The sequence below is a fragment of the Trachypithecus francoisi genome, unplaced genomic scaffold (assembly GCF_009764315.1).
Source record: "Trachypithecus francoisi isolate TF-2019V2 unplaced genomic scaffold, Tfra_2.0 Lachesis_group16, whole genome shotgun sequence".
NCBI lineage: Eukaryota > Metazoa > Chordata > Mammalia > Primates > Cercopithecidae > Trachypithecus > Trachypithecus francoisi.
In genome coordinates this window covers 94,562,489-94,590,271 of record NW_022681461.1, presented here as the reverse complement: position 1 = coordinate 94,590,271, position 27,783 = coordinate 94,562,489, and the positions used below count along the sequence as shown (strand labels likewise).

Below are 27,783 nucleotides of genomic sequence, written 5' to 3'. Positions count from 1 at the left end.
TTGATTTCAGGAGAATCAAGTTTAGAAATATATATTCTGTCTGTCCATCCAGGAATGTAGTATGTATTAAAATTTATTCAGCTCGGCCGGGCACGGTGGCTCAAGCCTGTAATCCCAGCACTTTGGGAGGCCGAGACGGGCGGATCACAAGGTCAGGAGATTGAGACCACCCTGGCTAACACGGTGAAACCCCGTCTCTACTAAAAAAAATACAAAAAGCTAGCCGGGCAAGGTGGCGGGCATCTGTAGTCCCAGCTACTCTGGAGGCTGAGGCAGGAGAATGGCGTAAACCTGGAAGGCGGAGCGTGCAGTGAGCTGACATCCGGCCACAGCACTCCAGCCCGGGCGACACAGCGAGACTCCGTCTCAAAAAAAAAAAAAAAAAAAAAAAAAAAAAAAATTCAGCTCTCCTTCTTTTTTTTTGTAAATAGATTTTGTAGTTTCTTTATAAAGGTCACCTGCACTGTTAAAGCCATTCCTAAGTGGTTTGTATTGATTGGCGGCATTTCGATTGAGGCATTTATTTCATTGCATTTCCTGGCTGTCCCTGTCTGGTGTGACTGCTGGCTTCTGGTGTTTGTCCATCCATCAGGCTGCTGGTTCTGGGCGCCAGGGCACACCCCTTCTGGGTAGAGCTGGGCAGCGCGCTTTGTTTGCTGATGGGCTTGGAGCGAAGTTTTGGTTGTGATTACAGTACCTGGACGTTGCTTCTCCTGCCAGTTTTTTCCTTTCTGTCATTGCTTTGATCTCATCATCCCGCACTTTTGAGTTATATGCTGCTTTCTGTCTTTTCTGGAAGTCAGGAGGGGCACACAAACCAGAAGGAAGCTTTTCAAGCTGATGCTCTGGACCGTTGGGGCTCACAGCTTGGGTGAGCATCAGAATCACCCATAAGGCGTGTTAAAACCCAGAGTGCTGGACCCTGCCCTCTGATTTCTGAGTTCTTGATGGGAAAGAATTAGCATTTCTTTACATATATAAATATATAATAGTATTTGTCTCTCCTTTTTTTCCTTTTTTTTTTTTTTTTTTGAGAGACAGGGTCTTGCTCTGTTGCCCAGGCTGGAGTGCAGTGGCGCGATCATGGCTCACTGCAGCCTCAACCTTCTGGGCGCAAGCCATCCTCCCACCTTAGCCTCCTGAGGGTGGAACGGAAGGTGTGTGCCACCATGCCTGACTACTTAAAAAAATTATTTTTTTTTTGTAGAGATGGGTCTCACTATGTTGCCCAGGCTAATCTTGAACTCCTGGGCTCAGGCGATCCTCCCATCTCTGCCTCTCAAAGGGCTATGATTATAGGTGTGAGCCACTGCACTGCCTCTGTCTCCCCCTACTCCCACCGCCCCCTCAAGAATTTGCTAATGGTCTCCCAGGTGATGCTGAGGCTGCTGGGAGATCCTGGGTTAGTCCCAGACCAACACTTCAGGAAGCTCTGTTCTTAACCAAGTTCCTGGGAATTTATCACTGTCTGCCAGCAGTGATCATTTTATCTATTTCTTTCCTTATGTCCTGTTCATGTCCTATTATGTTGGTGAGAACTCCTAAAACAATATTAAATGAGAATTATGGTGATACTTCTTATTTTGTTATCTGACTTGAAGAAAATCCTTCATGATAAATGTGGGTTTGTTAGTACTCTTGAGAATGGATTTTGTGCATAGAAAATATTTTTCAGAAACCACTTTAGTTTCTAAATGTCAACATTCCATTTTTAAAGTTAGAAATGCAAAAATGTTGGGTTTTTAAAAGCTTTTAGGGGCCGGGCACAGTGGCTCACGCCTGCAATCCCAGCACTTTGGGAAGCCAAGGCGAGTGGATCACGAGGTCAGGAGTTTGAAACCAGCCTAACCAGCATGTTCCACCCACAGGAGGCTAAGGTGGGAGGATGGGTTGAGCCTAGGAGGTTGAGTCTGCGGTGAGCCACGATCGTACCACTGCACTCCAGCCTGGGCAACAGAGCGGCAGAGCAGGACCCTGTAGCTGGGATTACAGGTGCACACCCCCATGCCTGGGTCTACTAAAAATACAAAAATTAGCCAGATGTGGTGGTGCGCACCTGTAGTCCCAGCTACTCTGGAGGCTGAGGCAGGAGAATCACTTAAACCCGGGAGGCGGAGGTTGTGGTTAGCCGAGATTACGCCAGTGCACTCCAGCTTGGGTGACAGAGTGAGACTCTGTCTCAAAAAAAAAAAAAAAAAAAGCTTTTAGATTCAACTTATACATTTAGCAATTTTTAACATTCATTTTCAAGAAGATTATAAGAAATGTTTTATCCTATTTTATAAACTTAATTTTAGACATTTAAATTTTTGTTTATAAATTTACTGTAACTAGACCTTCCTAAGTACTTAAGTATTGTATGTTGAATAAATTAAAGTGTAAATATGGTGAATCTATTTTTTTTTTTTTTTTGAGACGGAGTCTTGCTCTGCCACCCAGGCTGGAGTGCCGTGGCCGGATCTCAGCTCACTGCAAGCTCCGCCTCCCGGGTTTTTTACGCCATTCTCCTGACTCAGCCTCCCGAGTAGCTGGGACTACAGGCGCCCGCCTCGTCGCCCGGCTAGTTTTTTGTATTTTTAAGTAGAGACAGGGTTTCACCGTATTAGCCAGGATGGTCTCGATCTCCTGACCTCGTGATCCGCCCGTCTCGGCCTCCCAAAGTGCTGGGATTACAGGCTTGAGCCACCGCGCCTGGCAAATATGGTGAATCTATAAATTTGCTTAAATGGTTCAATACTTTCTATAAATTTATTAGGTTTTCAGCTTAAAATCACAAGTCTCAATCAGTTCCATTGCATATTTTAAATTCGAATCCCAGGGCCAATGTGATGCTAAATACAGCTTCATATGGTCTGATAAATTCTCTTCATCATAACTCAAAAGATATTAATTCAGAAAATCTGATTTCCACAAACATTGCTGCATTTAGTTGTCAGCCTTCCTGGGGTTAATATGCTGGTCCGCTGAAGACACTGTCCCCTCAGCCTTCCTGGGGTTAAATATGCTGGTCTGCTGAAGACACTGTCCCCTCAGCCTTCCTGGGGTTAATATGCTGGTCCACTGAAGACTCTGTCCCCTCCCGACAAGTGAATGGAGGTGCCCTGCCCTTGCCCTCTCTGGACTGCCCCATCACGTTTGCTGGCTGGAATGGCTGCAGTGCAGACCAGATTTTTTCCTGAAAAATACTGGTGGACTATGGCAAGGGCCTCTCCACTCAGACACTGGAGGCCTCAGAGACCCAGGAAGCTGCAGTTAGGTTGTCATTTATTCCAGAGGCTGCTTACGCCACTTGAGTGGATTTTGCGGGTTTTTTGGCTCTCAAGATTATAGAAATGTCCAGCCCGGGTCTAAACACCTTTGAATTCTTCGTCAAAAAAGAAGAGTTGTTTTCCGGCCCCAGGGGATCATAGCAACTCCACCTTGTTAAAATGCGTTTCTGTCTTTCATGTCTTTGCTTGCCAGGACGACTCCTAAGGCCACTTTGCTGATATTTCAGCATTTGTCAGAGAGCTTCCTGGTGCCTGGGAGACAGAAAAGCTATAAGGTGAAGGGAGAGAGAGACTTTTCCTCCTATGTAATTTGTCTTTCTTGGGAATGGAATTGGAGCTTTTCAGGAGCTGTTCACTGTCTGGGTCATCTGTGTTTCCAGTCTCAGTCTTGCTGACTCCATGCCTGTGTGATGTCTTATTGAACATACGTGTTCCCCTGCATCCCCATGTGATGTCTTATTGAACATACGTGTTCCTCTGCATCCCCGTGTGATGTCCTATTTAACATACGTGTTTCTCTGCATCCCTGTGTGATGCCTTATTGAACATACGTGTTCCTCTGCATCCCCGTGTGATGTCCTATTGAACATACGTGTTCCCCTGCATCCCCTTGTGATGTCTTATTGAACATACGTGTTCCCCTGCATCCCCGTGTGATGTCTTATTGAACATACGTGTTCCCCTGCATCCCCGTGTGATGTCTTATTGAACATACGTGTTCCCCTGCATCCCCGTGTGATGTCTTATTGAACATACGTGTTCCCCTGCATCCCCGTGTGATGTCTATTGAACATACGTGTTCCCCTGCATCCCCGTGTGATGTCTTATTGAACATACGTGTTCCCCTGCATCCCCGTGTGATGTCTTATTGAACATACGTGTTCCCCTGCATCCCCGTGTGATGTCTTATTGAACATACGTGTTCCCCTGCATCCCCGTGTGATGTCTTATTGAACATACGTGTTCCCCTGCATCCCCGTGTGATGTCTTATTGAACATACGTGTTCCCCTGCATCCCCGTGTGATGTCTTATTGAACATACGTGTTCCTCTGCATGCTCCCCTGGTCTGCATTTCTCTGTACATTGGGAGTTAGCTTGGGACATTTTTCTTAGAGAACTAAAATATTACAGATGTGGTTGAAGTCTTCTAAATACAGTCCCCCAGTCAGATTCTCTTCTCTTTCTCTTTTTTCTCCCTGTGGGAGCAGGTGTCCTGATTTGTGTTTGTCCTGCCAGGGCATGTGGGTGTGTGAACATTCCACCTTTCGCTGTGTGTGTATCCATAAATAATGTAGCGTGTGAGTGTGTCTGTGTATTCACACACAGATATGGGATTATTTCACAGCTAGCCTCTACCCCTCAACATTATTTTAAACATTTTTCCATGTTAATATGCACAGGCTTATTTAGTTTTACATGCTCATTCATTTTTAACTGTAGAATCATATTCCATTGTGTGCATATGCCACAATTAATTTTTCCTCTCTTCTTGTGAAAGGCATTTTTGTTTTCCTTTCTTACTGTTACAAACAGGGATGCGAATGTGCCTGGGGTGTGGTTAGAAGTGGTTTCCTGAATCCTGGGGATGCTCATTTAAACATTTCCTAGAAGTAGCCAAATACTCTCCGAAGCGATTCTACAGTTCTTTCTTCCTACACATCACCAGGCTTTAACACTGTGTGCTAAACTAAGGATGTGAAGTGGCAGCTCTTTGTTACTTTAATCTGGATTTCTCTGATTGCCAATCATTTTGAGCATCTTCTTCCCCCTTGTAATTTGCTGATTTTTCTGATTGGTTATTTGTATATTTCATATGAATTTGTAGACATTTTTTCTACATTCAGAAAACCAATTCTTTTTCATTTTCTTTATACTGTCTTTTTTTTTTTTTTTTTGAAACGGAGTCTCACTCTGTCGCCCAGGCTGGAGTGCAGTGGAGCGATCTCGGCTCACTGCAAGCTCCACCTCCCGGATTCACACCATTCTCCTGCCTCAGCCTCCTGAGTAGCTGGGACTATAGGCACCCACCACCTCGCCCGGCTAATTTTTTTGTATTTTTAGTAGAGATGGGGTTTCACCGTGTTAGCCAAGATGGTCTTGATCTCCTGACCTCATGATCCGCCCACCTCGGCCTCCCAAAGTGCTGGGATTACAGGCGTGAGCCACCGCACCCGGCTATGCTGTCTTTTATGGTATGGTTTAATTTTATTGTAGTCACATTTATTAATCTGTTGCTTTAGTCTCAAGTCATCCTTCCTTACCACACCATCACAGAGCTGTTCTCTTGTATTTTTTTGCGGCTTTAGAGTGTGCTTCCTATGCTTAGGTCTTTGATACACCTGGAATGTATTTGCAATTGGTACTCCCTCTTTTTGCCTATGGGTGACCTGGTTTTCCAACATTGTTTGGCGGCTGCTCCACCCTTTCTCCCTGATTTGGAATGGTGCCACTGCCTTTGTCAAACACCAGGTTTCATACGTCAGGCCTGTTTGTGGCTCTTCATCTGTCCCATGCCTTCCCTGTCCATTCCCCAGAGTATTAATTATTTTAGCTTCACAGTAAGTCTTGGGGACTGAAGCAAGAGCTGATCTCCTGGTTTGTTCTTCAGCATCACTTGACTGTTCATGGCCCTTGGCTTGTCCATATGGATGTAAAGATGAGCTTGTTAAGTTCCACCATGGCTCTGCTGGAGTCTTTTTAAAAAACAGCTTTACTGAGGCCGGGCGCGGTGGCTCACACCTGTAATCCCAGCACTTTGGGAGGCCGAAGCGGGTGGATCATCTGAGGTCAGGAGTTCAAGACCAGCCTGGCCAACATGGTGAAACCCCGTCTGTACTAAAGATACAAAAATTAGCCGGGTGTGGTGGCACACGCCTGTAATCCCAGCTATTCGGGAGGCTGAGGCAGGAGAATTGCTTGAATCCGGGAGGTGGAGGTTACAGTGAACCAAGATGGCGCCACTGCATTCCAGCCTCTGTGACAGAGCGAGACTCTGTCTCAAAAAAAAAAAAGGCTTTACTGAGATATAACTTAACACAGCATACAATTTTCCCATTTGAAGTGTACAAGTCAGTGGTTTTGGCATATTAAATTTTTAATTTTTAAAAATTGTGGTAAAATATGTATAACATGAAGTTTTCTGTTTTAACCTTTTTTTTTTTTTTGAGACAGAGTTTCGCTCTTGTTGCCCAGGCTGGAGTGCAATGGTATGATCTTAGCTCACCGCAACCTCTGCCTTCCGGGTTCCAGCAATTCTCCGGCCTCAGCCTCCCAAGTTGCTGGGATTACAGGCATGTGCCACCACGCCAGGCTAATTTTGTGTTTTTAGTAGAGTCACGGTTTCTCCATGTTGGTCAGGCTTGACTCAAACTCCTGACCTCAGGTGATCCACCGCCCTGGCCTCCCAAAATGTTGGGATGACAGGCGTGAGCCACTGCGCCCGGCCTTGCAATTTCCAAATTTTTTATTGCTCCAAACAGAAACTTAGTACCTATTAAGCAATAACTCCCCACTTCCCTTCCTTCAGCCTTGGGTTAGCGCTAATTTACTTACTGTGTCTATGAATTTGCCTGTTCCAGGTACCTCATGTAAGTGGGATCGTACGTTATTTGCCCTTTTGTGACTGGATTATTTCACTTAGAATAATGTTACCCAAGTTCATCCATGCTGCAGCAAATGCAGCATCAGAGCTTCGTGCCTTTTGTGGAGGAGAATAGTTATTCATGTGCATGCACCACATTGTGTGCACACATTCTTCAGGCGATAGACATTTGTGTTCTTCCCTTCCTCCAATTATTGTGAGTGACGCTGCTATGAGCGTTGGTATATGAGTATCTGATTGAGTCCTGCTTTCAATTCTTGTGGATATATAGCTAGAAGGGGAATTGCTGGATCATATGTTACTTCTATGTTTAACATTTTTTTTTCATTTTTAGTTTTTTTTGAGATGGAGTCTCACTCTGTGGTCCAGGCTGGAGTGCAGTGGCACAATCTCAGCTCACTGCAACCTCCACCTCTCGAGTTCAAGCGATTCTTGTGCCTCAGCCTCCCAAGTGGTGGGGATTATAGGCCCCCATCACCAGGCTAGGCTAATTTTTGTGTTTTTAGTAGAGACGGGGTTTCATCATGTTGGCCAGGCTGGTCTCGAACTCCTGACCTCAGGTGATCTGCCTGCTTCGGCCTCCCAAAGTGTTGGGATTACAGGCGTGAGCCGCTGCACCCAACCTATGTTTAACTTTTTCGATAACCTTCAAATTGTTTTCCACAGTGGCTGCACCGGTGTACACTCCCACCAGCAACACACGAGGGTTCCGATTTCTCCACATCCTTGCCAACATTTGTTATTTTCTGTTTATTTTTGATAACTACTTTTTTTTTTTTTTTTTTTTTGAGATGGAGTCTTGCTCTGTTACCCATGCTGGAGTGCAGTGCCATGATCTTTGCTCACTGCAACCTCTGCCACCTGGGTTTAAGCAATTCTCATGCCTCAGCCTCCTGAGTTGTTGAGATTACAGGTGCCCGTCACCATGCCTGGCTAATTTTCGTATTTTTAGTAGAGATGGTATTTCACCATGTTGGCCAGGCTGGTTTTGAACTCCTGACCTCAGGTGATCCACATGCTTTGGCCTCCCAAGGTGTTGGAATTACAGGTGCGAGCCACCGCGCCTGGCCAATAATAGCTATCTTAGTGGGTATGAAATGGTATTTCATTGTGGTTTTGATGTTTACTTCAAATGATTGAAGTAAACATCAAACTCCTAATGATTAGTGATGTTGAGCATCTTTTCATGCATCTGTCGGCCATTTGTATATCTTCTTTGGAAGAATGTTCATTCAAGTCCTTTGCCCATTTTAAAATTGAGTTGTTTTTGTTGTTGTTGAGTTGTAAGAGTGTTTGTGTTTTCTGGATATTAATCCCTTATTAGATACATGATTTGCAGATACTTTCTCCCATTCTGTAGGGTTCTTTTCACTTTTTGATAGCGTCCTCTGATGCAGCAGCCCTCAACCTTTATGGCTCCAGGGACTGGTTTCATGGAAGACAATTTTTCCACAGAGCAGAGGTCAGGGCAATGGTTTTGGGATGATTCAAGTGCGTTATTACTTTTATTGTGCACTTGGTTTCTATTACTGTTACATTGTGATATATGATGAAATAATTACACAACTCGCCATAATATAGAGTCAGTGGGAGCCCTAAGATTATTGTCCTGCAACTAGACGGTCCCATCTGGGGATGATGGGTCAGTGACAGATCATCAGGCGTTAGATTCTCATGAGGAGCCGCAGCCAAGATCCCTCACATGTGCAGTTCACAACAGGGTTCGTGCTCCTATGAGAATCTCATACCACGGCCGATCTGACAGGAGGTGGAGCTCAGGCAGTAACGCTCGCCCGCTGCCACCTCCTGCAGAGTGGCCTGATTCCTAACAGGCCACAGAGCAGTACTGGTCTGTGGCCTGAGGGTTGGGGACCCTTGCTCTGATGCACAAAAGTTTTTATTTTTGATGAAGTTCAATTTAATCTATTTTTTCTTTTATCGCCTGTGCTCTGGGTGTCATATCTGACAAATTATTGCCCAATCCAATGTTATGAATATTTCCCTCTATGTTTCTCCTAAGAGTTTTCTAGTCTTATCTCTCATATTTAGATCTTTGATCCATTTTGAGTTACTTTCTGTATTTGGGGTAAGGTAAGGGTCCAACTGTATTCTGCTTGGTTGTTGAAAAGATCATTCTTTCTCCGCTTAATGGCCTTGGTCCCTTTGTTGAAAACCAGTTGACATATATGTGAGGGTTTATTTCTGGGTTATTATTCTGTTCCGTTGATCTAGCTAGTTTTACATTTTCTACCTTTTCTACTTGTTTTTGTTTAATAGTTTACCGTTTTTATCTGAACAAAATTCCTCTTTCAATAGTTGATCCTGTTGAACGTCTTCTATAGCATTGGGCTTCCTCAGGTAACTTGGAATTTTGGTTTGAATAGTAGGCTTTTTATTGTCCTTTTTAAAAAATTTCATTATATTTATCTTTTATTTATTTATTTATTTATCTATTTGAGATGGAGTCTCGCTCTGTTGCCCAGGCTGGAGTGCAATGGCGCAATCTCAGCTCACTTCAACCTCTGCCTCCCAAGCTCAAGCAATTCTCCTGCCTCAGCTTCCCAAGTAGCTGGAATTACAGGCACGTGCTTTTGTGCTCAGCTAGTTTTTGTATTTTTGTTTTTTTTTGTAGAGACGGGGTTTCACCATGTTGGTCAGGCTGGTCTCGAACTCCTGACCTCAGGGGATCCACCTGCCTTGGCCTCCCAAAGTGCTGCGATTACAGGTGTGAGCCACTGTGCCCGGCCGATATTTATCTTATTTTTGACCCCCAGCTTTGTTGCAGATTTTGTCTGTCACTGCTATGTGTTTGGAGCAGGTGGTCTCAAAGCCTTCACCAAGAATCCTGGATGTGCTTTAGAGGCAGAGCCAGCAGGATTGTTGGTGAACTGGATGTGGCATATGAGTGAAGGACCAGAGTCAGGAATGAAGCTTCAGGTTTGGTTTAAACAATAGGTGACTGGTGCAATCCACGGAGGGGAACGAACGGGAAGGAGCAGGACTGGAAGTAAGAATAGAAAGTTTCTTAGTCATTGTAATGTAACAACTCTGAACTTTAGGAAAAAGGTACATGTTTTATACTTCTGTTAAAGTGAAAAAAAAGAATTCTTTAGTTATGGAATGTTTCATATGCTTTTTAAAATACCCATATGGGACTGTTAAAAAGGCAGTTGGATATATGAGCCTAGAACTCCAGGTCTGGGTTGAAGAGGTACATTTGGGAATAATAGACATATATGATATTCAAAGCCATTGGGAAGCTCCTATATGGAATGAGGCTTGGGGCACCCAAGGTTTGAATCTCTGGCAGAGAAGGCAAAGCTGGCAAAAGAAACTAAGAAGGACCCCCCAGGGAGTGGGAGGGAAACAGGAGAGAGTTGACCTGAGGCAAGAGACCGCACCCTTTAAAGGAGACTTGACCATTAGAATTGGTAAGAGGAAGGCTTGACGTAGCATTTCAGTGGAGAGGTGGGTGAGAGCCTGGCTGGAGAAAGCTAATGAGAGACCACAGGTAAGGAAGTGGAGAGACCGAGGATTGACACCATCTGTGAGTCCTGATGGGAAGGGAATAGAGAAATGCTCTGTGGTAGAAGGCAGATATGGGATCTTTAGTTTGGTTCTTAAGATGGGAGATACTAAGATAGGTTTTTATGCTGATAGAGCTGACCACAGTGGCTTCCTCATTCCACCTTCCCAATACCCCACTTCCACGTCTTCCTGAGATAAGGGAAAGAATGGTGATATTTGGGGGTCAGTTCAGGAGTCCCTCAGGCTCCATCCTGCTCCTGCTCTCAGTCACCACTGCCTCTCAGAAGGTAGCTTGAAGTGCAGCTGGGGTTGGTTTGGGGATACGGGTCAGGCTTAAACTCAATTGGTGGACAGATTTCCTGCCATGCCAGGGGCCAAGTGTCTATTCAGAGATGGTGCCTTTGAACGGGAGGTTTGGTCATGTGCGTGATTGTGAACATTTCTGTGACAGTTTCTGGATTCAGTTCCTGCCTCCTCTCACCTGGCAAGCCGCTCTGTGCTGGCCCTGTGGTTGGACAGTGTGGGGACACAGGACCCCGGTGGTGGGAGGAGTGTCCCCTTCCAGACTCACTGTGGAAACCTTTACTTCCCTTCTTCTCCTTGTTCCTGCCAGGATCCTCGCCACGGCTGGAACGGACTTCGACCTGCGAACACTGAGGGCTGTGCGTGTGCTGAGGCCTCTAAAGCTGGTGTCTGGGATTCCAAGTGAGTCCAGCGAAGATAGGCCCAAGCCTGCCTGGAACAACAACCTCCTCTCCTACCCTCACCATGGACATGGCCATGGCCATGGCTATAGTTTGGCTTTGGTGACTCTGAGCTTGCCCCTTTTGACCCCAGGGAACCAGGCAGGAGGAAGGGAGGAGCAGGCCTTTTGTGGCCTGTCCCACCCTCCATGAAAGCTCACAGGGTGATGCTGTTATTTGACCCTGACCTGGCTTCCCGAGATGGAAGCTTTGTTCCTTCTCACGTACTCTGTCACATTTCATCACTTTGCTTCTTTTACTGAGGTTAAAGAATGGATGAGAGGTTGACGAAGGTGGTGGGGAACGATGCCTGAGAAAATGTACAAAGGCTGCAAAGGGCCACTTGTCTCTTGGCTCAGTCTTGGCAGAGTCACTGGGGACTGAGGCCAACCTTAAGACATGCTCCTGAAGTGGGCTGCCCACAGAGCCTGCCATGAGCAGGAGGATGGCCAGGGTGACCTCATGAGCCAGTGACCACTTGGACCCCTACTCCTTCAGCCCAGTGGAAGTCTGGTTTTAGGTTTACCTAAGGGCCTGAGTGGACATGGAACTAGTGCTTTGTCCTCCAGAGGCCACTGAGGGAAGACTGGTGATTGGCTCCCTGTTCTGCCCTGAGACCCTGCCAGGCAAGGGTTCTGACCCATATCCAAGTACTGGGGCCAGGCTGCAAGGGGAGGGGTCAAGGGTTATAGGCTCGTCTGCCCAGTTCCTCACATGCTGCATAGCCAGTGGCAGAACATTGCCAGGGGCAGGTCTTTTTGCCTCACTTTCTCCCAAGGAGTTGGGTCTGTTAGGAATCTCCCCCAAGATCCTCTGCTCTTCTCTCCCAGGATCCCCTGCTCTTCCCTCCCAGGGTCCCCTCCTTTTAGCTCCCAGCATTCTCTGCTCTTCCCTCCCAGGATCCCCTGCTCTTCCCTCCCAGGATCCCCTGTTCTTTCCTCTCAGGATGTCCTCTGATTTGGCTCTTCCTTCTCAGGATTTCATTCTCTTTCAGGATTCTCTGTTCCTGCCCCACCCTGAGCCCCACTCCCCACCTCAGACTTCATAACTTGACACCCACACATCCCACTCTGCCTACTTAGAGACACTTCTCAGTCAACTTCTCTCTAGGACCTTATGCTTTGTCCCTAGGACTCTCAGCTCTGCCCTACACAAGCTCTGCCCCTCTGTGCCTTAAGGGGCTTTAGTTCTGTCCTTTGACCTTGCAAGCACTCACTGCTTAGCACCTTGCTGCCCCCGCTAGGTTCCTGCTGTTCTGTCCATGCCCCCACCCAACTCCTTGCCCTACCCTGCCCACATTGCTTCCTGACCTGCCCTGTTCTGGCTCCAGGTTTGCAGGTGGTGCTCAAGTCCATCATGAAGGCCATGGTTCCACTCCTGCAGATCGGGCTGCTTCTCTTCTTTGCCATCCTCATGTTTGCCATCATTGGCCTGGAGTTCTACATGGGCAAGTTCCACAAGGCCTGTTTCCCCAACAGCACAGGTGAGGCCAGGCAGCACCCTCCAGCAGAGGCGAGTGCCACAGATGCGTTCATCCAGGAGATGGGCACTGTTCTGGGTGCTAGAGGGGCCTTCTTGGTGCCAGATGCATGAGGTGAAGCTGACATTCTAGTGGGGGACCTAGACAATAGCCTGATAAACACAAGTAAATAAACAAACACAGAAATATAGTAATTATCGATTGTAGTAACTTTTGGGAAGAAAACAAAAAGGTGTTTGAACTAGAATAATTTGGGGCCTACTTTACAGAGGGGCCCAGGAGGCCACTCTGCCAAGGTGACCGTTGAGCAGCTTCTGAATGCAGGGAGATGGGAGCCGTGTGGCCACCTGAGCAGAACTTTAGTTACCAGGAGTATGAGGTGCAAAGGCCTATGGTGCGGAGCAGCGACAACGAGAGGAATCATGTGGGCTTCATGGCCCTGTCTTATTCTGAGAGAAATGGGAAGACAGTGGAGCACTTTGAGTGAGATGTGGCATCTTCTGATATTCGCACTGCTCTTGGGAGGCAAAGGCAGAAACAGAGTTGAGTAGAAGATCTCAATCCAGCAGAGGTGATGGTGGCTGGGGCCAGGCTGGGTGTTGTGGTAGAGGTGGTTAAAATGGGTCAGATTATGGGTGTATTTGTAGATAAAGCCAACAGAATTTTCTGAGAGTCTGTATGTGGGGGTAAGAGAAAGAGAAGAGTTAAGGATGAAGCTAAGGTTTGTGGCTTGAACTACAAACTTATTAAAGGAGAAAACCCGGCTGGCGGTGGCTCACCTGTAGTCCCAGAACTTTTAGAAAAAGGTTTTACTAGAATTTAGATCATTCATGATTTAAAAAAAAACATTTAATCCAACTGTAAATAAAAGAGAGTTTTCTTAAATTCCCGCAGATTTCCTGCAAACATCATACCTCACTGTAAGCCTGGAGAGCTTTCCCTTTACCCTTTACAGTCAAGAACAAAGCAAGTCGCTTCTAGTCCACATAGCATTTGTAGTCATGGCCAGGTCATGAGACAAGAAAAAGAAGAACAAGTTAAAAAAAAAAGAACTGGAAAGAAGGAGATGAAACTCATTGTTCCTAGTCTTCTTTACCGGCACTTATCAAGATATTTGGATGGAGAGGAATAAACTTAGGTAGTCAGTTTTGCCTTCTAAACCTGGGAATATTTGCTTTCCATCTGAGCAACCCCTCAAAATTTCTCCTGTGTTGATAGATATTTTCATGTTGTTGTACTTTTTTTTTTTCTTTCATTTGAGACGGAGTCTCACTCTGTTACCCAGGCTGGAGTGCAGTGTTGCAATCTCGGCTCACTGCAGCCTCCGCCTCCCAGGTTCCAGCAATTCTCCTACCTCAGCCTCCTGAGTAACTGGGATTACAGGCGCGTGCCACCACGCCCGGCTAGTTTTTGTATTTTAGTAGAGACAGGATTTTACCATGTTGCCCAGGCTGGTCTTGAACTCCTGAGCTCAGGCAATCTGCCCACCTCAGCTTCCCAAAGTGCTGGGATTACAGGCGTGAGCCACCGTGCCCGGCCTACATTTTTAAAAAATATATTTTTTTCTGCCTTTCATTGAGATTTTTGAGAGTGAAGGGGGTAAATGTGCTGCTTGCTATCTTGTTCTAGAGATTAGCAGTGGTTTTCTGGTCTGTCTTTAACCCCTCTTTCTGTGGTCCCTGGCTGCCTGCTAGGTTTCAGCACAGTGGAAGGATGTCCGCCCTGTAGGGTCAGTGCAACGAGACCTGGGCTAGGAGGTCTCCAGCCACCCTCTGGGCATATCTTCAGTTGGTTCCAGATCATCCTGCCTGACAGGCACCAGACTGCACAGTGGCTGAGTCCAGCTTGGGACTGGCCAAGGGCCTCAAGTCAAATCTGCATGTCAGGAGGATCTTGCTGGCAGTTTGGCTGTGAGGGAGAGGAACGGTCAGGGTGGCAGTCTGGCTGTGAGGGAGAGGAACAGTTAGGGTGGTGGGAAGAATGGCAGGTTAGGAGTTTGTTGTTTTTGGTTTTAAGATGAATGGGCTATGAGCCTGTTTAAGTGATGGTGGACAGGTTCCAGTAGGGAGGGAGAAGCTGGCCGTTACTCCCTGAGCTGGTCGCTCCTGAGCTCAGGAGGGCAGCAAGAGGTGATGCCTGATGTAGGTTCAAGGAGGACTAGTGGGAAGTTGAGGGAGGGTTTCTGTTGGTACCTGGTTCCTGCCCACCTGCTGTGAGCTCTCCAGAGCCTAGGAATCCTGGTGGGGATTGGAGACCTTGGTATTTCTGAGCTCAGGGTCTGCTTCATTCTCCTCCTTGCAGATGCAGAGCCCGTGGGTGACTTCCCCTGTGGCAAGGAGGCCCCAGCCCGGCTGTGCGAGGGCGACACTGAGTGCCGGGAGTACTGGCCAGGACCCAACTTCGGCATCACCAACTTTGACAACATCCTGTTTGCCATCTTGACGGTGTTCCAGTGCATCACCATGGAGGGCTGGACTGACATCCTCTACAACGTGAGTGGCATCGTGGCCCTGGGCCTGAGGGCGGGCCCTGGACCTCCTGAGCTGGTGCCTCTGGGGGTCCATTTAGGGGGGCCCTTCTGACCTGAGAGCCTCTGCCCAGCCCTAGGCTCCTCCCTGCACCCCTAGGTTGAAATACAGGCTCCTTGCGGCAGATGCCCCACCCCAGGGTACCCCACAGGCAGCCTCAGCTCAGCCTTCTGAGGTGGGTCCTCCTGGAGTCGTCTCCTTCATGAAAATGAAGCTGAAGGCTGAGTGGCAGAGGTCAGAGAAGAAAACTCCAGAGGAGATGCTGCTGTTTCTGTTGTCAAGGATGGCAGCACCGACAGCTCATGCCCACTGCTAGCCTGCTCTGGGTTAGGCTCTGTGGGAAGTGTTTTATTTCTGTGGACTCCTCTCAGGAACCTGTTGCACAGTTGATGAGGCTGAGTTGTGGAGAAGCTGACTAACTTGCTCCAGCCCGAGGACTACGGGCAGCTGTTGCTGTGCCACCCCTCTAGAGTCTCTGATGGAGTCGAGGGCCAGTAGGGCTTCTGGGCCTCCCATCCCCAGGCTGCCTGGTGAAGGTGGTGAACCGCAGAGCAGGGCCGAGGCCCCCGAGACCTTCCTCAGTCACGCGGGGATTCCTGGAGTAGAGCCTGTGGCTTGTGTGTTTCCTTCACGCCTAGTCTGTCTGCTCCTGTTTCCTCTTTGGTCTCCTCGCTCTCATCAGGACGCCGGCCTGTCTCCGCAGTTTACGGCAGCCTGGGTTTGGTGGCCGTGATTGAAGTTGAGTATGAGGGAGTTCGAGGGAGCCTGATGGCTCAGCTCCCTTGCATTGCCTCCGCCTGGGTCCTTCTTGGTGGAGTCTCCCATCCCCAACCACCGACTCTTGAGCAGATCTGCCTCTTTATAGGAAGGCCCCTGCTGCTGTCTGTCCCCTCTGTATGTGACAGCCCTGTGAGCCACCAGGGCATGAGAACAATTAAATTAGTACTTGAGGGGCTGTGGGAGGTGGAGAAGGTCAGGCGCCTGTGGGCCAGGAATCTGGGAAGGGTGCTAGGTTTTGAGGAACTAGAGGATGTGTTCCCCTCAGGTGCTGTCAGGGCGGGCAGGGGCTGGAGTGCAAGGTGCTTTCACCTAGAGCTTGTCACTTGTGCCCTGGGGTGAAGCTTGGTCCGCGTGCGCCTGGGAGCCTGTGCCTCTCTCCCCAGCCTCCAGCAGCTGTGCCCATGAGGGCTGGTGGCATGATGGTGGACAGGTCCTGGGGAGAGACTGGGGCCCTCTGCCCTGTGCCTCATGCATTCGTGGGGACAGGGCTGGGCATTCAGCAGGCATTTGCCAAATGCTTATTGAGCTCGTTTATCAAGCTCCTTGAACAGGCAGATGGCAGATGAGGAGTTAAGGAAAAGCCAGCACAAGGTCCGTTTGAACCAGATTCCTCCTCCAGTGGGGGTCATGTCTGATGACAGCTTGTGTGATTGAGGAAAAGAGGAACAGGACAAAGGCGGTGATGAAGAGCTTGGCTGTTCTCTCCTTGTAGCCAATCAAGGAACGATTCCCACAAAGACAGACCCTAAAAATAGCTCTGAGCTGGCTGCAGTCCTGCTGGCCCCACCCAAATGGAGGGCTGTGTGACCAGGTCTCCACAGCCCTCAGTGTCCACTGGGACTTGGCCAGGGGCGGCACATGACTCAGATTCTTCTGCCTGGGTCTGTGCCTCCCGGGGGAGGGGATGGGCAGGAGCCCCATCCTGGGGCAGGTGGCACTGGCCAGGAGGAGCCGCAGAGTATTTCAGCCAGCATGTGTTTCAGTAGGACCCAGTGAGCCCTGGCTCTGCTTGCACAGTGGTGAGCAGAGGCATTCGATACATAAGGGCCTGGACAATGGCGAGTGCCATGAAGAAAACAGAAGAGGATGAGGAGCAGACAGTGACGAGTTACAGGGTACTGGGAGGGCAAGGCCTGGTGAGGTCTAGAAACCAGGCATGCAGGTGCTACGATACCTTGGAAGCTTGGCCGGGGCAGCAGGATGCAGTCATGGCAGTGTAGGCTGGCGCCACACAAGGCCCCAGAGCAGGTAGCCAAGAACCGACTGGTCCACTCCTCCACACTAAGGACATACATGGTTGGTCGCTGGAGATTAGACAAGAGTTTTGAAGAGGATCCTTTGGAGAGAGAGCCTGCCCCTCACCTCCAACCCAGTGAGAGGGACTTTTGTGGCCCCTCGGATATATGCTCCTTCAAGCAATGACATGAAGCCCACAGCCTTTGGTAGGGACGGGAGCCTGCAGCCTGCGGTAGGGTCGGGAGGCCACGGCAGGCCTGCGATAGGAGTGGAGCCCGCGGCCTGCGGTAGGGGTGGATGGAGCCCACGGCCTGTGGTAGGGGTGGAGACAGGGAGATGGGGAGCTCAGTCCATGTTGGGAGCAGGGGTGGGGGTGTGAGCGAGAGCAGGCAGTCAGGACCAGGTGAGTGATGGGGTCTCAGTAGAGAGCATCTGTTCAGAGTGGATTGCTGAAAAGCTGGTGGCAGTGGGTGGGGCAGCGTGGGAGCTCTCCAGCTGGAGGAGAAACGGCTTTGTCTGTGCCTGGAAAAGCAGGCGGAGTCAAATGGAGCTTGGGGAGAACACACGGATGAGCCTGGGGAGGGAAGAGTCGGCAGTAAATTCCTCCTGGGTCTGGAGAGGTGAGATGGTCTCAGGACAGCACCGCACGAGGAATAACAGCTGTCCCTTCTCCCTCCCCTGCTGTGACAGCGTTGGGTCAGCAGCTCCACAGCAACGCTGGGTACAGAGGAGCAGAGGGGGCTGTGTCTTTCTCTTCCACGGCAGCAGCCAGCTGTGGCAGGCCAGCCAGCGAGAGTGGGTATTGTCAGAGTGAAGCACGTCAGTTTGATGACCAGCTGAGACTGAGACTGGACACTTTCTTTTTTTCTTTGAGACAGAGTCTTGCTCTGTCACCCAGGCTGGAATGCAATGGCACGATCTTGGCTCACTGCAACATCTGCCTCCTGGGTTCAAGTGATTCTCATGCCTCAGCCTCCTGAGTAGCTGGGATTACAGGCATGAGCCACCCCACCCGACTAATTTTTGTATTTTTAGTAGATACAGGGTTTTGCCATGTTGGCCAGGCTGGTCTTGAACTCCTGACCTCAAGTGATCTACCTGCCTCAGCCTCCCAAAGTGTTGGGATGATAGGCATGAGTCACTGCGCCCGGCCTGAACACTTTCAACTGCTGAGTTGAAACTGTATTTTCCACTTGAAAGTAGAACTTCTCCACTTGCAGGCTGTAGAACTTCTCCTTAGCCAGGAGCTGTCAGAACGGTCATGGGCTTTTCCAAATTGTCATCTAGGGGCATGGAAAGGATTTCTCCACGGACCATGTTTGGAGGCACAGTGGAGGTAACATGTTGCTTTATGATTATGCACGTATGATTTGCTTGTGTTCATCGTACTAGTTCCGTGAAGATCCAAGTTGGAAAGTGTTCAGATCCATAGCTGCATTTTGATGCTAGCACAAACAGGCGTTGCTCATAGAGTGGATGTGAAAGAAGCAGAAGTCTCAATGATGATGTGACTTGAGGCACTGAGAAAGGTGATGCCATTTACTAAGAAAGGGAGAATTAGGAGCAAGGAATTTACTTAGTTTTGTTTTAGCAGAGGATAGTGGTGGAACTCCAGGATTCTGTTTTGGCTCTGCAAAACTTTAGGTAACTATTTTCATACAAGTGGAGATCTTGGGTGTGTAGGTGGGTGTTTGAGAGGGAATTCAGAGGGAACAGCAGGCTGAGGATGAGCATTTGAAGTACTTGACTCATGGACAGTGTTTAAAACTATGTGAGAGGATGAGATCACCTGGATAGTAAGTGCAAATGGAGAAAAGAAGGCCCAAGGCTGAGACTGGGGAGAATTCGAGCACTCAGAGGCCCAGTAGGAAAGCAGGAGCTGCGAAAGAGACTGGGCTGGAGCTTTTAAGGGGGCAGGAATAGCACCACAACCACGCAGCATTCTGGGAGCAGAGTAAAGTGTTCGGAGAACATGATCAGCTGGGCCAGATGTTGCTGTGAAGTCAAGGAAGATGAGAAGCCCGGACCACTGCATTTGATAAGATGAAGGTTGTTGGTAAACTTGGCAAGGGCGGTCTCACTGGTGGGACAACACCCTGGAATGATTGGGTTACAGGGAGGAGGAGGCAAAGAAACCAGGGTGGCAACCGCAGATGACTCTAGGAGGGAGCAGACCAGTGGGAAGTCAAGACCAGTGGGAAGTAACTGCAGGGAGACAGGGATTAAGGGAATGGGCTTTTAAAAAATTAAACTTTTTATTTAAGATAATTGTAGATTCACATGCAGTAGTAAGAAATAATACAGAAATAGCTCGTGCATCCTTTACCCTTTTCTCCCAGTGGCAACAAACTGCAAAGCTATAATCAGGGTCACAGTCAGGATATTCATGTTGATACATCAGTATCAATGATGTTGACACAGTGAAGATGAAGAGCATCTCCATCCCTGCAGGGGTCCCTCATGCTGCCCTTTCATGGCCACACCCGCGTCCCTCCTGCCCTCTCCGCCTCCTTAATCCCTGGCGACCACTAGTCTGTTTGCCATATCTATAATTTAGTCATTTCCAGAACGTTACGTGGACAAAACCATCACAAATGTAACCTTTTCGTATTGTCTGTTTTCATCAAACAAAATTAGCTGGAGGTTCACGCAGGTGTTGGTAGCATGTTTCTTTTTACTGCCAGGTAGTATTCCATGGTGCCGGGTGTATTCCGTGGTGCCGGGTGGTGTTCCGTGGTGCCGGGTGGTGTTCCGTGGTGCCGGGTGGTAGTCTGTGGTGCCAGGTGTACTCTGTGGTGCTGGGTGGTGTTCCGTGGTGCCGGGTGGTAGTTCGTGGTACCAGGTGTATTCTGTGGTGCCGGGTGGTGTTCCGTGGTGCCGGGTGGTAGTCCGTGGTGCCAGGTGTATTCTGTGGTGCCGGGTGGTGTTCCGTGGTGCCAGGTGTATTCTGTGGTGCCGGGTGGTGTTCCGTGGTGCCGGGTGGTAGTCCGTGGTGCCAGGTGTATTCTGTGGTGCCGGGTGGTGTTCCGTGGTGCCGGGTGGTAGTCCGTGGTGCCAGGTGTATTCTGTGGTGCCGGGTGGTTTTCCGTGGTGTCAGGTAGCGTTCTGTGGTGCCGGGTGGTAGTCTGTGGTGCCAGGTGTATTCCGTGGTGCCAGGTGGTGTTCCGTGGTGTCAGGTAGCGTTCTGTGGTGCCGGGTGGTATATTCCGTGGTGCCGGGCAGTATTCCATGGTGCCGGGTGTATTCCGTGGTGCCGGGTGGTGTTCCGTGGTGCCGGGTGGTAGTCTGTGGTGCCAGGTGTATTCCGTGGTGCCGGGTGGTGTTCCGTGGTGCCGGGTGGTAGTCCATGGTGCCAGGTGTACTCCGTGGTGCCGGGTGGTTTTCCATGGTGTCAGGTAGCGTTCTGTGGTGCCGGGTGGTAGTCTGTGGTGCCAGGTGTATTCCGTGGTGCCAGGTGGTGTTCTGTGGTGCCGGGTGGTGTTCCGTGGTGTCAGGTAGCGTTCTGTGGTGCCGGGTGGTATATTCCGTGATGCCGGGCAGTATTCCATGGTGCCGGGTGTATTCCGTGGTGCCGGGTGGTAGTCTGTGGTGCCGGGTGGTGTTCCGTGGTGCCGGGTGGTAGTCTGTGGTGCCAGGTGTATTCCGTGGTGCCGGGTGGTGTTCCGTGGTGCCGGGTGGTGTTCCGTGGTGCCGGGTGGTAGTCCATGGTGCCAGGTGTACTCCGTGGTGCCGGGTGGTGTTCCGTGGTGTCAGGTAGCGTTCTGTGGTGCCGGGTGGTATATTCCGTGGTGCCGGGCAGTATTCCATGGTGCCGGGTGTATTCCGTGGTGCCGGGTGGTGTTCCGTGGTGCCGGGTGGTAGTCTGTGGTGCCAGGTGTATTCCGTGGTGCCGGGTGGTGTTCCGTGGTGCCGGGTGGTAGTCCATGGTGCCAGGTGTACTCCGTGGTGCCGGGTGGTTTTCCATGGTGTCAGGTAGCGTTCTGTGGTGCCGGGTGGTAGTCCGTGGTGCCAGGTGGTGTTCCGTGGTGCCAGGTGGTGTTCTGTGGTGCCGGGTGGTTTTCCGTGGTGTCAGGTAGCGTTCTGTGGTGCCGGGTGGTATATTCCGTGATGCCGGGCAGTATTCCGTGGTGCCGGGTGTATTCCGTGGTGCCGGGTGGTAGTCTGTGGTGCCGGGTGGTGTTCCGTGGTGCCGGGTGGTAGTCTGTGGTGCCGGGTGTGTTCCGTGGTGCCGGGTGGTGTTCCGTGGTGCCGGTGGTGTTCCGTGGTGCCGGGTGGTAGTCCATGGTGCCAGGTGTACTCCGTGGTGCCGGGTGGTGTTCCGTGGTGTCAGGTAGCGTTCTGTGGTGCCGGGTGGTATATTCCGTGGTGCCGGGCAGTATTCCATGGTGCCGGGTGTATTCCGTGGTGCTGGGTGGTGTTCCGTGGTACCAGGTGGTGATCCGTGGTGCCAGGTAGTATTCCATGCTATGGCTGTGCCATGGCTTGTTTAACTGTTCACCTGTGGAAGCTTACAGTTTGGGGTTATTATGAATAGAGTTGCTGTACACTTTTTTGTGCAAACATAAGTTTTCATTTCTCTGGGATAAATGCCCAAGAGTGCAAATTGGTAGGTATAGTAGTTGCATGCTGAGTTTTTTAAGAAACCAAAGCTTTTCCAGAGAGCTACACTCCTTTACATTCCCACCAGCAGTGTGTGAATAATTCAGTTTTTGTGCATTCTGGCCAGTGTTTGGTGCTGACACTTTTTTATTGTAGCCATTCCGATAGGGGTATAGTGACACATCACTGTGGTTTTAATGCGCTTGTCCTAACGGTGAGTGGTGTTGAGTGTCTTTCTGGACTTATTTGCCACCTGTGCATCTTCTTTGGTGAAACGTCTTTTCATATCTTTTGCCCATGTTCTGTTTGAATTGTTCTTTATATATTCTAGGAACTGGTTCTTTGTCATATGTATGGTTTGGAAATATTTTCTCCTAGTCAGTAGCTTATCTTTTCATACTTTTCACCTGGTTTTTCATGGAACAAATGTTTTTAAAATTTGATCGAGTCCAGTTTATCAATTTATCTTTTTGTGGATTGGGCTTTTGGTGTCAACTGTAAGAACTCTGCCTAGTTCTGAATCCTGAAGATTTTATTTTATTTTATTTTTCTAAAAGTTGTATTGTTTTGTATTTTACATGTAAGTTTACAGTCTATTTTAGGTTAATGAAAGTGTGAAGTTTTGCCTGCCTGCCTGCCAGCCTCCCTCCCTCCCTCCCTCCCTTCCTCCCTCTTTCGCCTCCTCCTTCCTTCCCTCCCTCCCTTCCTTCCTGTAGCTCAACACCACTTATTGAAAAGGCTGTATTTCCTCCATTGAATTGCCTTTGTGCCTTTGCCAGAAATCAGCGGGACATATTTATGTGGGTCTATTTCAGGTCCACGTGTCTTTCTCTCTGCCAGTACCACGTAGTCTTGCTTACTGTAGTTATCTATATGTTGTGAAGTCAGGTTAGACTGATTCTTTCCATTTTATTCAGTTTGGGAGAATTGACATCATTACTATGTTGGATGTTCTAATCAGTGAACATGTTATTTCCCTTCATATATTTAGATCATGTTTGATTTCTTTCATTAGCATTTTGTAGTTTTCAGCATACAATATACATTTTGTTAGATTTGTAGCTGTTATGTTTTCTTCTTTTTTTTGAATGATTCTAATGTGTTTTGAGCACCCCTGGAGAAAGTGGGGTTCTAGTGCTAGAGTGTCCAGCAACCCTGCCCTCATGGGGGATGAAAGGAAGCCAGACCTTGGTGTTGACAGTGTACCCTTCATGGGATACTTGGATTACTTGGCAGGCAGCCAGTGCCTGGCTGTCCCACCTGTGACCAGGGGGTTCCTGATACAGGAAGCTTGTTTATACAGGCAGACATCCTTGTGGCTCTTGTCTGACCCATGTCTGGTTTGTGTCTGACCAGCGCTGCAGTGTTGGGAGCCCACCCTAGTGCCCCAGGGAAAACCTGGCCAAGGGTAGCCCTGGTTCTTCAGATGGAAGGCACACATTCAGTCACCACCACAACAGGAAATAAGTTCAACAATGTATTTACCTACAGATCCTGGCAGGGAGGGCACCATGAGTGGGGAGCGCCATCCTCCCTCCCCAGGTTATCTGAGGCAGTAATGAAGAGTCAGGGAGGGATGGAGGAGGCAACTGGCCATGCTCGGGAATAGGGTGTGGGTCCCTTTAAATTTGTGTGCGAATGCCTGAATGGTCAGTTTAAAGGAGGCAGCAGAAATGTGGAGTCCACTAGGTGGGAGAGATGCCTCTAAGTTCTTATCTCTGCCCACGTTTTGGGTATGATGTTCTAACATGGAGGCAGCAACCTTTGCTGTGTTGTTCCCATTAGAAAGTGGTATTGTATTTTGAATTTCGGTGTCCATGTGTTCATTGCTCATGTATAGAAATACAATGGACTTTTGTATGTTGATCTTGATCAATCAGCCTTACCAACTCCCTTATTAGTTCTGGGAGATTTTTGTAGATGATTTGGGATCTTCTATGTCGATAATCATATATTTTGCAAGCAGAAACAGTTTATTTCTTTTTTCTGATCTACTTTTTTATTGTGCTAAAATACAGATAACATAAAATTTACCATCATAAGCTTTTTTTTTTTTTTTTTTTGAGACAGAGTCTTGCTTTGTTGCCCAGGCTGGCGTGCAGTGGCTGGATCTCAGCTCACTGCAAGCTCCGCCTCCCGGGTTCACGCCATTCTCCTGCCTCAGCCTCCCAAGTAGCTGGGACTACAGGCGCCCGCCACCTCGTCCGGCTAGTTTGTTTTTTTGTATTTTTTTAGTAGAGACGGGGTTTCACCGTGTTAGCCAGGATGGTCTCGATCTCCTGACCTCGTGATCCACCCGTCTCGGCCTCCCAAAATTTTTTTTTTTTTTTTTTTTTTTTGAGACAGTCTCGCTCTGTCACCAGGCTGGAGTGCAGTGGTGCAATCTTGGCTCACTGCAACCTCCGCCTCCCAGGTTCGAGCGATTCTTCTGCTTCAGCCTCCCGAGTAGCTGGGACTACAGGCATGTGCCACCACGCCCCGCTAATTTTGTATTTTTTTTTTTTTTCTTTTTTTAGTAGAGACGGGGTTTCACCATGTTGGCCAGGATGGTCTCGATCTCCTGACCTCGTGATCTGCCTGCCTCGGCCTTCCAAAGTGCTGGGATTACAGGCGTGAACCACTGCTCCCAGCCTCCTTTCTTTGTTTTTTGGTTTTGAGACAGAGTCTTGCTCTGTTGCCCAGGTTGGAGTGCAGTGGTGTGATCTCGGCTCACTGCAACCTCTACCTCCTGGGTTTAAGCTGTTTTCCTGCCTCAGCCTCCCGAGTAGCTGGAATTATAGGCACCTGCTATGGCGCTCAGCTAATTTTTTTTTTTTTTTTTTGAGACGCAGTCTCGCTCTGTCGCCCAGGCTGGAGTGCAGTGGCACGATCTGTGCTCACTGCAAGCTCCGCCTCCCGGGTTCCCGCCATTCTCCTGCCTCAGCCTCCCGAGTAGCTGGGACTACAGGCGCCTGCCACCTCGCCCGGCTAGTTTTTTTGTATTTTTTTTAGTACAGATGGGGTTTCACCGGGTTAGCCAGTGTGGTCTCGATCTTCTGACCTCGTGATCCGCCCGTCTCGGCCTCCCAAAGTGCTGGGATTACAGGCGTGAGCCACCGCGCCCAGCCGAATTTTTGTATTTTTAGTAGAGATGGGGTTTCACTATCTTCGCCAGGCTGGTCTTGAACTCCTGACCTTGTGATCCACCTGCCTCAGCCTCCCAAAGTGCTGGGATTACAGGCGTAAGCCACTGTGCCCAGCCACGTCCTTCCTTCTTAAGGCTGAGTAATACTCCATTGTGTGTATGTGTGACATTTTGCTTATCCATTCCTCTGTCAATGGACCTTGGGTTGCTTCCACGTTTTAACTCTTATGAAGAATGCTGCCATGAGCATGGTTGTATAAACATCTCTTTGAGACCTTGCTTTCAGTTATTTTGGGTATATACCCAGAAGTGGAATTGAGGGATCATATGATAATTACATTTTTAAGTTCTTGAGGAACTGCTGTATCATTTTACACAATGGTTGTACCATTTGACATTCCCACCTTTTGGTGGGAATACACAAGAGTTTCCATTTCTCCACATCCTTACCAATACTTGTTAATTTCTGTGTTTTTGATAGTAGCCATTTTAACGTATGTGAGGTGGTATCTGCTTGTAGTTTTGATTACATTTCTTTAATGATTAGTGATGTGGAGCATCTTTTCTTGTGCTTATTGGCCATTTGCATGTCTTCTTTGAAGAGTTGTCTATTGGAGTTCCTTGCCCATTTTTGAATCTGTTTTTTTGGTTGTTGTTGAGTTTTAGGTGTTCTCTGTATATTCTGAGTATAATCCTTTTCAGATATATGATTTACAAATGTTTTCTCCCATTGTGTGTGTGACCTTTTTACTGAATTGATGGTGTTGTTTGATGCACAACATTTTAAAATTTTCATGAAGTCTAGTTTGTCTGTTTTTTCTTTTGTTGCCTGTACCTTTGATGTCATATCCAAGAAGTCGCTGTCAAATCTAACGCTGTGAAGCTTTTGACCTATGTTTTCTTTTAAGAGTTTTACTTTTCTTAGGTCTCACATTCAGGTCTTTGATCCATTTTTAGTTAATTTTTGTATATGGTGTTAGATAAGGATCCAGCTTTCTTCTTCTTCTTCTTCTTCTTTTTTTTCTTGAGACAGAGTTTTGCTCTTTTTGCCCAGGCTGGAGTGCAGTGGAACCCACCTCCTGGGTTCAAGTGATTCTCCTGCCTCAGCCTCCCAAGTAGCTGGGATTATAGGCGTCTGCCATTACGCCCGGCTAATTTTTGTATTTTTAGTAGAGACAGGGTTTCTCCATGTTAGTCAGGCTGGTCTTGAACTCCCGACCTCAGGTGATCTGCCCACCTCGGCCTCCCAAAGTGCTGGGATTACAGGCTTGAGCCACGGTGCCCGGCCCCAGCTTTATTCTTTTGCATGTGGGTATCCAGTTTTTTCCAGCACGATTTGCTGAAAAGACTGTCTTTTTACCATAAAATGGTCTTGATGCTCTTGTCGAAAATCATCTGGCCATATATGCAAGAGTTTATTTCAGGACTCTGTATTCTATCCCCTTGGTCTGTGTATCTCGATCTATGTACCTCTTCCCTTATGGCACTGGCTAGAAACTTCAACATGATGTTGGGTAAGAATGGTAAGAACTGACATACTTGACATGCTCCCAATTTTAGGAAAAAGCATTTCATCTATCACAGTTAAGTATAATGTTAGCTGTAGGGTTGAGTTGTTTTTTCTTTTGAGGCAGATGCTGTTTATCAAGTTGGAGTAGTTCTACTCTATTCTATTCTTACTTTTCTGAGAGTTTTTGTTATGAATGGGTGTTGCATTTTGTTACATGTTTTTTTCTGCACTGATATGATCATGTGAGTTTTCTTCTTTAGTCTGTTAATATAGTGAATTACATTGATTTTTGAATATTGAACCATCCTTGCATTCCCAGAATAAATCCCACATGGTCATGGTACCTAATTCTCTTTATGTGTTGCTGAATTGTATTTGTTAGCATTTTTACTAAGGAGTCTTATACTTATATTCATGAGGGATTTTGATCTATAATTTTCTTGTCTTTTTTTTTGAGATAGAGTCTTGCTCTGTCACCAGGCTGGAGTGCAGTGGCACAATCTCAGCTCACTGCAATCTCTGCCTCCCAGGTTTGAGCAATTCCCCTGCCTCAGCCTCCCAAGTAGATGGGACTACAGGCGCTTGCCACCATGCCTGGCTAATTTTTTGTATTTTAGTAGAGACAGGGTTTCACCATGTTGGGCCAGATGGTCTCGATCTCCTGACTTTGTGATCTGACCGCTTCAACTTCCCAAAGTGCTAGGATTACAGGCGGTGAGCCCCACCGTGCCTGGCCTGTAATTTTCCTTTTTTTGTATTGCCTTTGTCTGGTTTTGATATCAAGGTAACACAAGCTTCATAAAATAAATCGGAAAGTATTTATTCCTCCTCTGTTTTCTGGAAGAGATTGAATAGAAATGTGTTATGTGTTTTAAAAATGTTTGGTAGGATTCTACTGTGAAACTCTCTGGGCTCAGAAATGTCTTTTTGGAGATCTTTTTTTAAATAACACTTTTGTTGCGATATAATCTGTGTACCATAAAATTCACCATTTTAAAGTATACAGTTTACAGTTCAGAGTTTTTTGTATGTTCAAAAAGTTGTGCAGCCATCATTGTTATATAATTTTAAGCATTTTCATTAACCAAAAAAGAAACCCTGTATCCATGAGCCGTCAGTCTCTATTTCGTTATTCCCACAGCCTCTGGCAAGCACTAACCTTTCTGTCTCTGTAGATTTGTGTATTTCAGACATTTTGTATAAATGGACTAATACAATTGGTGGCCTTTTGTGTTTTTACATCCGTGTTGAAGCAAGTATTGGTATTTTATTGTCAAGCATGATTTCATTGTGTATTTATAGCATATTTTGTTTATATTTCACGAGTTGATGGACATTTAGATATTTCCAGTTTTAAAAATTATGACTAATGCTGCTATGAACA

The 27,783-nt window shown here is 47.9% G+C and overlaps 1 protein-coding gene across 14 annotated transcripts in view; it reads left to right on the top strand.

The window, feature by feature from the left end:
- The window catches only part of CACNA1B (calcium voltage-gated channel subunit alpha1 B), a 252,505-nt gene that overhangs the window by 26,811 nt on the left and 197,911 nt on the right, over positions 1-27,783 (top strand). For all 14 annotated transcript variants that reach the window (XM_033238339.1, XM_033238326.1, XM_033238337.1 and 11 more), the window contains 3 exons: positions 11,013-11,104; positions 12,473-12,625; positions 14,924-15,114. In XM_033238339.1, coding sequence (XP_033094230.1) covers positions 11,013-11,104; positions 12,473-12,625; positions 14,924-15,114 — 436 coding nt within the window. The remainder of the gene's footprint in view (positions 1-11,012; positions 11,105-12,472; positions 12,626-14,923; positions 15,115-27,783) is intronic.